This window comes from Antrostomus carolinensis, unplaced genomic scaffold, assembly GCF_000700745.2.
Source record: "Antrostomus carolinensis isolate BGI_N321 unplaced genomic scaffold, ASM70074v2 scaffold11500, whole genome shotgun sequence".
In the NCBI taxonomy this organism is placed as follows: Eukaryota; Metazoa; Chordata; class Aves; order Caprimulgiformes; family Caprimulgidae; genus Antrostomus; species Antrostomus carolinensis.
In genome coordinates, this window is record NW_010287758.1 from 34102 (window position 1) to 46678 (window position 12577).

The 12577-nt window shown below is 34.5% G+C and overlaps 1 protein-coding gene across 1 annotated transcript in view; it reads right to left on the bottom strand.

The window, feature by feature from the left end:
• CERKL (CERK like autophagy regulator) overlaps positions 1-11566 on the bottom strand; it is a gene marked incomplete at its 5' end in the record, with an annotated part of 15623 nt that extends 4057 nt beyond the window's left edge. The window contains 7 exons of the mRNA XM_010164069.2: positions 1850-1958; positions 2043-2071; positions 2407-2475; positions 2756-2933; positions 4379-4453; positions 10559-10701; positions 11471-11566. Coding sequence (XP_010162371.2) covers positions 1850-1958; positions 2043-2071; positions 2407-2475; positions 2756-2933; positions 4379-4453; positions 10559-10701; positions 11471-11566 — 699 coding nt within the window. The remainder of the gene's footprint in view (positions 1-1849; positions 1959-2042; positions 2072-2406; positions 2476-2755; positions 2934-4378; positions 4454-10558; positions 10702-11470) is intronic.
• Positions 11567-12577: the final 1011 nt, after the last annotated feature.

Sequence of the window (12577 nt, forward strand, 5' to 3'; positions counted from 1 at the left end):
AGCCAATTCTTATATAACCACTAAACAAGTCACCTGTCATAGCATTACTTTGCTGATTTAGAAAACAGTGATGGTGAAATTGAAAAAGTTGTCTCCTTATCATATTTGCTGCAATAAAAGGTCACAGCAGGCTACTGGGCAATGCATTCGGCACTATGGCCTTTTTTTCTTCAGATGATTATGAATTCTCATTAATTCTCTTGGAAAGTCCCTTCTGCAGTGAAGCACACCACCTAGGCTGCAAGAAATAGATGTGTTGCATGGCGCAGACAGTTAAATGTATGTTGACATGTTTCTGCAAATTTAGACTAGTATAACTAGAGGTAGAGGCAGCAGTCAAAGCTTTCATTCCACTTCAAATGTCTTCATATGGCAAAAACCTCTTGGAGAAAATAAGATAGGGTGATGAAACCTAGCTGAGTGTAGTTGATGCTTCCATGATGCATCTTGAGTTTCTAACAATTAGCGCAACATTATGTTTCCCATATTGAAAAGCCTTGCAGCCAACTTGCTATTCCCTATGAGAAATGAAGCACCTGTCTGAAGAGTCTACTCTTCCTACCCTACTAGCTAACTGCACTCCTAAGATTATTTAAAAAAAAGGGGGGGGAGGGGGAAGATTCCCTATGAAAGCATAGGGGGATCCACTGAGCAACTACACTGTGGGAGAAACAGCTTCATTCAAATCTGCAATAATTGCATGGAGGTGTCATAAAATTCCCTGTCACTGAGAAAGAGATGCCAGAACAGATGGAAAGAGAAAGCAAAGCTAAAAGAGAATAATTTCTTCATTTCTTGTCAGAATTTTTCTACTGACTGGTATATAACACACTAAATGCTAAACAGAGTAAGTTCCTAAGAGGGGACAGCATCAGGGCACTATCTTGAGATATATGAAGCTCAGCAGGACCCCTGTAGCAAAGAAAATTTCTCAATAAGAGTCTCATCAAAAACATTTCTTTCTACATTGTTTCCAAGAAGTCAAATTCTACCAGATCAGCTAGTAATTTTGAAGAAAGATACCTGATCAATTCTAGGGCATATCTATTTTCAGCTAACAATAATAAAATGAAACAAAACCTTAATTTCATAAACTTCTCTGAGTGTTGTGTTGGGGGTCTTTTTAATAGATACACACACACTTATATGTATATGAGTTTCTGCACTGTTCTTGAGAGACCGTGTTGTATTTCACATACAACTGCAAATTTTGTACTTGCTATTCTGCTTAATCATCAACTGGATAAATTGAGTACAAATATTTAGCATCTGCAAAGCATTGTCTCAATAATGAGCTAAAGGCAAAATGAGTCAATAGCAATAACCAGATTACATAACTCATTTGTTTCCCAAACAAATGAAAAAAGAAAAAGAAAAAAAAGAAAAAAAAAACCCAAAACAAAAAAACAAAACAGAAGACAAATATGAATTTCAGTTCTTCATAACAGCAGAAAGATTCTTCCTTCGTTTTTCCCAGCTGTAAAGCAGCTGAGGGGCACCTTTATATTTATATTTTAAAAAATAAAATACAATACAAGAATGAAGCTTCCACATCCACATACAGCCAAATCCTATGACAGATGACTGCTCAATGACTACTACTTAAGTCAGACTTGCCAGCAGCAATTACTCACTCACTATTCTAGTTAGACTGCCTGACCTTATTTGCCTGATCCAAAAACTGATTACAATTCCTGGGATTATCAAGTCTGCTGCAGTCCATGCTCCCTCCCCCATTCCAGAGGGTTTAGACTACCTAAACACAGGCTTGTATTCTCAGAAAAGCCAAGGTCTTAAGATAAGATGTCAGAATTTATAGACATGACTAATTCTCTAAACCCCTACTGACCTCGTATTAGGTGCCAAGCCTCTTGGTGCCATTGAACACAGACAAGGGATTGCCATAATGCTCACATTCAGGAAGTGACCCTGAATTTTGTGCCATTGATCCTTGCTACCTAAATATAACAGAATATTTCTATATTACTCCAGTTTAACCAGCCACAGTTTGCTTTTAAATAATCATAAAAGCAAAAACTCACCCTTTTTTTTAATTTTCTCTTTCTTCTTTCTGAAAAGGTGGAAACATGTAGGTAAAATAATTTAAAGTCATTTTAGCACTTTTAAACAGCATCTATTTCAGAAAAAAAGTAAGATCTCAGTGGAAGAAAGGATTAACAGAACTGAACAAATAATAATACTGAGTGGAAGACTGCTTTGTAACAAATCCTCTATAGTCTACAGGGAATGTTTTACAAAGTGTAAAACTTTGCAGTTGTAAAATTTTTTTTTTTAAGATTGTTTTACCTGATGATAGATTTGAAACAAAATTAAGAATTTGTACAATTTTATCTTCAAAGACACATATTTTGTAGCTTTGAAACTGTTTGACTCAGTTTTACTTACCTGTCATTCTCATGAGAGACCTCCTGTGGAATTTGTAGAGGTAGAAATGATAATTCACATTCCTCTGGCCTAGAAAAGTATTGACATTTACTGTCATATAAACCAATATTCTGACAGCTAGATAGACTTTTATCCAAGTTAAGATGATTTTAAGGAGATGCTGAATATACAGAATTTATCTCCTCTATAACTTGTAAGAGGGATATACATCACATCTGAGTTAAATCTGTCTGCAATTGGGAAGTCAAGATAGCTAAACTACTGTTGTCTGTAGTTTTACCACATTAACTACTGCATTTTCCTCAAGAAAGTGAGAAACACTGAAAAAATATAACAGCTCATGGCATACTTGAGATCTGCCAGTGTTTTGATAAAAGCAAAATCCTTCCGCTGATTGGAGGGCATCCAACGGTGCTTTTCAGCCAAAGCTAGAGTCCTTGCACCAAAACCAAACATAGCTGAGAACCCAAAACGCAAAAGCTTGCTTGGAGTACTGAAAGTACAGACATCTACTGGTTGAATATGTCCTAAAATTTCAAAAATAAAGATCAGAAATTACAAATAACATCCGTATTTCAAACAGAATACAGCTTACCATTTCTTTTTCACCTAATTTAGCTGCAAGGAAAAAGCTTCAGACTCATCTCTCTCTAGGAAGTCAAGTTTTACTAACGGAAACCTGAATCAGAGTAAGACTCCATAAAAGTAGTCATTTTAGAGAACAATGCTCAGATGCTTCAAAATGTTAAAAAAGTTAGGGCAAAAATTCAGCTACTTCATCAGGCTGCAACAGGTCTGACTCTTAATTCTATTTGAATTTTCAACAATTAGTATCAAATAAAATGTAATATTGCTACATAAATATTTGCAGCCATTTCACCAAATATTTGTAATGACTGAACATTGTCCTGGAGGAGGTACAGGAGCTTTTATATATATGTTTTAAATGTATTTAAATACTTTTCTACAGTTATAGAATTTAGACACCTAATTCTGTTCAAGATAGGGAATATAGATTTTTTCTGTAAACTTGGGGGGTGTCCATTAGATTGAGTGTCTCCAATTAAAAAAGACAGGTTTAGATTTTGCCTGTAAAGGCTTGTGTATAACTATCTAAGAAATAGAGCAAAGGCTCTTCTACTGCTGACTGCAAGGTCTAAAAAACAGATATTCAAGGTGGACCTTCCCCATTATTCTCTTTTTTTATTTGGTGGGGGGTGGGGGGGGAAGCTATCCTTAAAGAAAAATCACTTTGAGGACAATATTAACATTGCTCAACTAAGTATTTGCTATTTTCTAAGACCTGCAAATAAAGTTTGCATTAGCAACCTATTTTTTTCCTTTAGCATAACTAAATTTTCATATTAAAAAAACTATTTATTGTGCAGACCAAATGGCAAGCGATACAGTTTTTTCTACTAATAAAGTTTTCTTATGGAAACTGTTAGCATTTAAAAGAAATGCACACAGATCCAAAAAGATGAATGATACTTTCTCAGAAATATGACAATACTTTATTGAAAAGTCCAATCCTAACCACTTCCTCAAGCTGAAAGATTGTAAATTTTCCTATTGTCTTCAGCAGGTATATTAAATTAAAATAATCAAGCAATTATGCAATCAATCATTGCATAACACCACACACAGAGTAACACTATTCACACAAGAAGTCAGAAAAAGGTTACTTTTTGCAGTAACAGGGCATGAATGCCAAAATCAGACATTACTCCATGGCAGATTTTAGTTACCAGAAGATGAGGTCTGCAACCTTTGCTACTAAACTGTACTCAAAGAATCATAACCTTTCCAGTGCACTGTAAGACAGGATAGAATCATTAGGGTTAAAAAGTCTTACAAGAGAGTTTACAGTGATATAGCATAATGATATGGCTTTATTAAACCACTGGTTATGGAAAACTTAAAAATGCTGCTTCATTATTTAAAATCTGATAATGTATGTAAAAATATTTACCCATTACAATGTGCAACGTTGCAGTCACTGCATGCTTAATACCATAGAGAGTGTGAGCCAAAGTATTAGTAGTACCTGCAAAAGCAAACACAAACTATTGTAAAAATGAGAGATGCAGAATAGCAAGAAAAAATTTATACATTTTTTTAATGAAGAAACTGAGTTATTTACTGCATTTTCAAAAAAAGAAAGCCTTCCCACAAATGGCTTAGTCTTGGTAACAGCAGAAAGGCTGAATAGTACAAAGTAAAACCATTAAAATTTCCAGAGGTCTATAAAATCCTCTCTGCAAATTCATTCATAAGTGTCATAAAAAACAATAGGAGGAAAAGGAAAAAAAAAAAAACTTTGCAAATATTGCCTTTTTTTTTTTTTTAAACCATCTTCCTAACGATCACTTCTTCTATACCTAAGTGCTGTACTGAGGAATCTTATTATCTAATAATACAGATTATCTAATAAGATACATTTTGGGAATATTTTTAAGTTGGAAAAATAATATAAAACCTAGTCAGTGCAAAACTCTACCTTTCCCAGACAAAATTCTACTATATCTAGCCTAAGATATCTGCTGTGCCTCTTGCAGGCTACATTTTAGATTCTTAGAAGCAATAGTGAATAAAATTAATACTGCACATCAGCTTTACATATGAGAACATATTAATGAGTGAAAAAGAGAGAACGTAGAATTTGACACGTGTCTGACAAATTGTTAACTTGCATTCAGTGCATTAAAACTGACCCATCTAACTTGTCTTTGTCATTGCTTGGACATTGTCAGACCAGTTGTACTCCTAGCCACTAGACAGAAGAGATTAATTTATTTTGAAATAAGGGAATGAGTAGCAGATCAGCTGAATAGAAAAAAAGTGAGCATGGAGTTGGAAGACAGAGTGGAAAACTAGCTATCAGTTTGTAAAAGAAAGCAGCATGGTTCTGGAGACACAGGTTTGGAGGTAACTGATATGGCAAGTCACTTTACCTCTATAAGAAACATGGACATACATGGAAATTTTGCCCTTCTGCGTTAATGTATAGGACATAAAATAGTGTGTATCAGCTGACTTTCAAACAGCATTTTAAAAATCCTGAACAAGGAATTGTAGCATCTTTCCTAAATGGGTATAGTTTTAACAAAAGTTGATTTTTCTCATTGATCACATCTCTGGTGTTTCTTAGCCAATTAGCAGGGCCTTAGGATCCACTTCTACAAAAATAAAGAACTAGGGCCTGCCACCAAGCAGGCAGAATATTGAGCTTCTTCATATCACTGTTTAAGGGATGAATAATTCAATAACATTAATTAAAATATCAAAAATTACAAAAGCACAATTTAGAACCCAACATGCCATAAAGGTATGAGTTTATTTAGATTTTCAAATCATTTTCTTGTTGCTTGAATCATTTAATAAGTTGCTGCAGCAACAGACATTTCTTGATGCTAAATTGCCTTAAGTTTCATGGAGCACACAAACTTGTCTTTCAAAAGTGAGAGAGAGAAGTGAGGAAAGGGAAAGACTATCACATTTCAAACAAGAGGAACTCAATGTTTAAATAAGCACTTTAAAAGCATCATGTACCAGATTGAAAAATTATGTTCATCCCAAAACTCTGCAATCTTTGATGTCACATTAGAAAAAAAATACTAAATTTGGAAAGACTGATGTACATAGTTGAGAAGCTCTAAAAGCATCTTGTCATTCTTATTTAGGAGTATATGCTTTGATTTTTTTCAATAATTTCTCTGAATAAGAATTTGTAAATCAATTGGGAATTGTATCTCAGTATCTCTCCTGTTACGACTTTAGAGCACCTTAGTCTCTGAAAGTAATTCAGAATGCTCAGAACCTCATGGAAAGCCTTCATAATGTCAGAGAGAAGAGCTCTGAGTAAGGCTCTAGGGGTTCCTACTATGTGAAGGAAATAAGTGAGGAACATCTATTAAGATAATAGATACAAAACATTCTTTGAAGCTTACATCTCCATGGAAGAAACAAGGAAGAAATCAAGTTATGTACAGTTTTATTCTTTGAACAATTAAAAAAAACTCGTTCACATACTTCTCAGAATCTTATAGGTGACTATACTATTGATTTATCCTTTTCCTAATAAAAGAAAGAAAAATGTTTAAATTAACCCAGCAAATTTGTATTATGAAGTACTTTGAAAGAAGAATAAACTGACAACTTCAAAAGTTAAATGCAAGTCTTCACTTTTTTCTCCCAGAAGAAAGTCTCTCTAGATATACTAACAGGAAGTCCAATTTATTAATAATATTACCCTTTAAATCATTTATATCCAATAACTTATATCTAACAACTCAAAGTAGTTTGAAGTTTCCTTTCTGTACAATACACACAAAAAAGAAAAGGCAAAAATGTAGCTCTAGATACAATTTAGTACACAAAATAGTGAGTTTTTCAATTCAGTGAACATAAAAGACAGTTCCATAAGGAAAACTCGGGGACAAAAAAAATAGGTTTTACCTAAAAATCAATTCTTCACAGAATTATACAAGTATAAGCCCAATACCATTTCATGTTTGAATGACTTATGACATTTAACCTTTAGATTAAAGTAATTCTGCTTAGCGAGTGTAGCTAGCTAAAGAAGCATCTCAAAAATGCTCAAATATTTCCTTCAACTAAATTTTTCCAACTTTACCAACTTCTATGGGAATCTCTCCAAAACAAAGAAAATCAGACACACAAAAATTAGATCATTACAAGACATGCTAATTATGTTTATTTCCTGTAAACTGACAACAGGGTAGTTGTTATTCTGAAAAAAATATTTTTCTTTGTCACTGAAGATCAATGTAATAAAAGAGCACAAGGCAGAATATACTTCTGAAGATCAGGCTTGGTATGTCTTAAAACTGGGATTCCTCATTTAAGTAAGAGTAATTTATCAATATAGATGGTGGCAAGATAACAAATGACCACAGCTGAAGTCAATACCAATCTTCATACTGACTTTAAGGAGAGTTAAATCTCCTTCTTACTAAACAGGATAGGCACAAGTAATTGCCTCCTTCTCTTAAATCTGTGCAGCTCATTAACATTTGCAGAAGTAAACAAGGCAAAACCCCACCCTTTCATGACTCCTGGGAAAATAAAACAAGCTCTGTTTTCAAAACCATAAGTAACGCATCTATCCTTCCACAAGCAGAACATCTAGAAGATGCACAGTTTTGCAGTAGCAAGTACCATCACCTTCTCTAAAAAAACTCTTAATACACGCCTAACAGCATTTTGATACCAGTAATGACTAAATATCTCGTTACCTACATCCTGCTACACACACAAAAAACCCCCTTATAAACAGAACCAAAACAATGAAAAGGTACATACAAAAAAATAATAGACTATAAGCTTTGCTGATATAAGTAGTGATTCAATAATAGTGGTTTTAATGCCATTATTCATCTTCCCAAGTCATCTAAATGTTTTTATCCCCATGTACGCTCGGAATAGTACTTACCAATAACAAGATGGTTCCCCTGAACGCTATCATATTACTTCAGAGACTAACAACCTTCTCTGACGCTCATGTATGAGCTTGCACCCCTCACACATTACTAACAGTCACATTTTTAGATCTCATTCCAACTACTCAATTTACTGTAAAAAGGTTTCATCCATACAACTCCAGCATCTCTGTCATCAGCATTGTTTTAAACAGAAACAAAGAGGATTTTCTTACTAAAAAACCCCATAATTTTGTTCAAAATATTAACCCATTTTCCTGACATTACAAACAACTTCCTACAACCTCCTTCCTATGAAATGTGCAAAAGCATCACAGTAAGGACAACATATCCGCAGGTCATGTAAAGCATGACTGATGAAGGTACCAAATAGAAATTGTAGAGAAAAAAAATCGTCCTTGGAAGTGCAAGCACTTCTGCAGTACAATTAACTTAATTAACCAGACAACATGAATATTCATAAGGCTGTTAATGTCTCCCCCATCCAAACAGATAAATGTGATGTAATGACTTCCTAGTCAAGCATAACTAAAATTCTGATGAAAACTGCACCAACATTTTGGTTCTTTGCCTGAAATATCACAGAAATTAACAGTCCCTCAGTAATATTTTATTTTCTGAATTAATTGGAAATCATGAATTTATTTAAATAAACCATTTAGGACCAAAAGGTTCCCGGAATCAGATGGAGATTGTCTCTTGTTCTGTAACAACTGGATAGCTTTTTTAATGTCCTTCCAGTTCCCCCTCCCCTTTTTCCCATTCCCCCTCCGTACAGTTTCTTAGCAGTAGTTCCCATAGCAACAAACACTCTTGCTAATGGCCAGCAGTAGGACTGCAGCCTTCCCCACATCTCATCCATTTGATTTGGACCAGAACAAGGCAGCTCAGTAGAGGATTTTAGTAAAAACACACTCCCCTCTGGACCTTTCTCTTCAGGAGGTAAACTGTTTCAAGAACAGCTCCTTTCCATCCAGTTGGTTGAAACTTCAAAATGCTGTCTTAACTTCTTATAATGGATACTAAAATCAGATTTTAAGCCACTCCAATAATGCTATCCTGTGGTACAGTTTCTATTCTTACTCAGCTGGAGAATCCTAATAATTTGGTAAAATCAATTGCTAGGGGAAAAAAATTAATTGACCATTGAGTTCCATCTTTTTCATGTACACAAGTATCATACCTATCTGTTTCCTAACTGACTACTTTTTAGAATGTCAATAATATGGAAATAAGCTATAGATTATTTTAAGAATCTATTAATGAGCTTCTCACACTATCATTCTAAAAATTTTTCTCACCCTCTTTTAACAAATTCTATGGCATTCTGGGTAACAAGAAGTAGAGCATTGTTTTGGGTTTATAAATCCTTTTTGATTATGATGCATTTGTCTTAAACTGAAGAGAGTAAGCAGTAATGATGAGGCACAGTGCTCTAAGCACACCTAAACAGCATGGAGTCAAGTGCTGGAGAGATTCTGTCTCAACATCATCAAGATATTCACAGCAACTTAAATGAACTTGATGATCCCACTGCTGCACTAAAATCCATTTGCTTCATGTCTTTGAGATTATTGTACCTTTTACCAATACATTTCCAAGTTGGGTTTTGGTTTGTTTTGGGGTTTGGGTTTTTTTTAACTTGAACAAAGCTAGTGTAATCTTGCATTTTTACAAGCAACTAGTCCCTGTCTTTTAGAGCTGCAAAGCAAGTCAGAGCACATAAAACTTTTTAGCTTAGTTTGGAAGTCACTTGCTCCTTTTTTTTGTAGAAAACTGAGAACAACTATTTGCTGTTCACCCGGCCGTAGGAATTTTTTCCTTGCTAGTTAAAAACCTCTGAGAAATTACATCAAGTAGTTACATCAACATCCACACCAGAGGGTAGTGTCCATGCAAAAAAAATAGCTCTCTTTTTTAAAAGAGAAGCGATTCATATACCAGTCCAGAATCAACCCTGCCTGTACTAATTCTAGCTAAGCTCTCCCTGTCTGGCCCAAGTTATACTCCAAGAAGGGTAAATACAAAAACTGGGAGGAGAAGGGACACACACTTCCCTCCCAAACTAAGAAACAACAACAACAACAACAAAACCAAACCCCACACACGACAAGATGCAAACAAAAGTTAATAAAGGAGCAAGAGGATTTTTCAAGAGAGATGCATACATTTTCAGGTCTGTAGAAGCAAAGGAGAGAGAAAGCAGTTTTGTCTGCACAGTATTATTTTCTACATGTATTCCTGGGATGCTATTTAAAAATAAAACCCAAAGCATGAATCCAACTGAGAATCCTGCCAAGAAAACTGGAGACAGAAGTGAAACAGCATAGCTTATATTAAGGAAATTCTAGAAAAATGAATTTTCATTTGGTATCATTTCTGGCAGTAAATAAGGGCAAGACTTGATCTTTGCATGATCAGCAGAAAATTATTTTAGTTTTCTTCTTCCTGAGCTTCTTCCTTAAGGCAAAGAACGCATCTGTGCCATTACTATAAATTATCATAATGATTTAAAATCTAGTCATCTGTAATCAATCTAAATCACTAATTTAGGACATTTATTCAATAGCTCCCTGAAGTAACTGAAGCTTTAGCACCAAGAACCACCTTTAGTAGCCAAAACTACAAAACATACCAGAGGGACTTAAAACAGAAGATTTACAAAATGTAACAGTACCTTTCAGTCTCACCTGCTGGTATTACTCCAAGAGGTACTGGTGCTCTGACAGGTGTTGTTATATAGTCTGTGTCTTTTCCAGCATCAATCTGGGCTTTAAGTAGCAGACCATGAGCAACTTCGCTTACAGATCCATCTCCACCAACACAAACTACCCTATTACAAAACAAAAATACTAAATAGTTCAAAATAAACTCTTTCATAGCTGAGCAAACAAGTGAAAGGCAGCTATCACACACCACATACATAATGATATTTCATATAGCTAAATCCTATTCTTTCTTTAAGCAGCAGCTAGGGCTTCACAGTCAGATCAGTTAAATAACAAGATATAAGCACCCGTATTTCTGCTTTTTTCTATCTGAGTAGGAGTAAATATATTTAACAACTTACAAAGTATTTCTTACCTTATCACACGTTATGCACATGAATCAATCAGATGGAAGAGTTAAGCACATGCTCAGGTGCCTCAGTGGAAAAGTTCTTTAAGTCTTTCAATGCTGACCCATAGAAGCATTCCAATGCTTTTTAATTGCCCTTATAATAACAACTCACCAAATATTACAATAAAATTTAAAGCACTTGAAACAGCTAATTCCACACACTATGCAGGCAGTTGAGGGATTTAGCAAGGTATAAAACCCTAGTGCCAGCAATCCTTTGCATGAAGGTACTTAATCACTGCTTCTGGAGCATGTAATTAAACTCCCACCTGCTGTGGCTATAGAGAGGAATGCATTTGTCTGTAAAAGCTCTGTTACAGCATTTTTTTTTCTTTTCTGTTTTTGTTTATTTAAGTAACTATTTAAGTGATTGTCCAAATTAGTAATGTTTGAAAGTTAAAAGTTTTTAAGGTAAACACATTTTAGTAATAAAAATACTAATAGTATACTCCAAGCACTTACAATATAAATGTCAGATTAACTCTACGAGGAACTTAAAAGGTTTTTTTTTCATATATCTATGTGAATGCAGTTGTGAAAATATGTCTGATAATTCAACCAGATAAAACTGACAAGCTCTTTATAAGGAAATACTCCTTATGTTATTAAATGTTTAAATTATCTCAGCTCCTTTAACATTTTTTCTTCAAATTCTATTATTATTTCTAAACATTTTATAATTTATAAATTCTTCGGAATGTTTCCTCTGTCTAGCTAAACACTGCAAACATAATAAAAGAGTCTATATCAAAAGTTTGGAGCAGATTTTTTCCTGCTCATAATCAGGAGTCATCTCCTGTCTTTTGTCTCATTTTTGGTTTAGACTGGTTTATTCGTAGGCTTAAAAGTTTCTGCCACAGCAGCCAAACTAGTTAATCTTTGTAATCTGATAAACTGTACACATGAAAGGGCTTATGTGAATTGTTTTCCGGCTTTTGAAAACAGATATATTTTCTTCTGACTTTGGGGGGCTGTGCTTGTTGTTACTGGAAATAGATGAAGGGTACAAGGAATAACATAAAAATGCTGCTTTAATTTTTATTAATTTACCTTTAATCATCAAGAGTTGTCTTTTTGGCTGGAAACAGAGATACTTCCAGGGAAAAAGGATTCCAAAGCTAATGAGCGAGAACCTTCTATGCATAAGGAGTAGAAAGTCTTCAGCAAATAGATTTGACTAAGACTTTGAAGAAGGCTTCTTGGGGGAAGAAACATCTGTCTAACCATCAGGCACAAGTTTCTTAATCAACTCTTCCCTAAAGACTGACTAACCCAGACTGCGCTAAACAACATTCCTAATACCTAGGGCTCCTGATTAAGGAAGAAATACATGCATATATATTGTGTATTTCTGCCATTGTACAAACAAGAAAATGTAGCTGAGATAGCAGCATCACAAATGCATTCTTTCTATTTGTCACCAAAGCTTAGGGAAAAAAGGAAACTGCTAAATTGGCAAAGTATCTAAATTTCCACACTTGGTAAGAAAAAAAAAAAAAAAAAGAGTATATGAGACATGTAACATATGCCTATGACCTTGCAAAACAGAGTGGGAACTGGAGAAATTAGAGAAAATATATTATATTTTA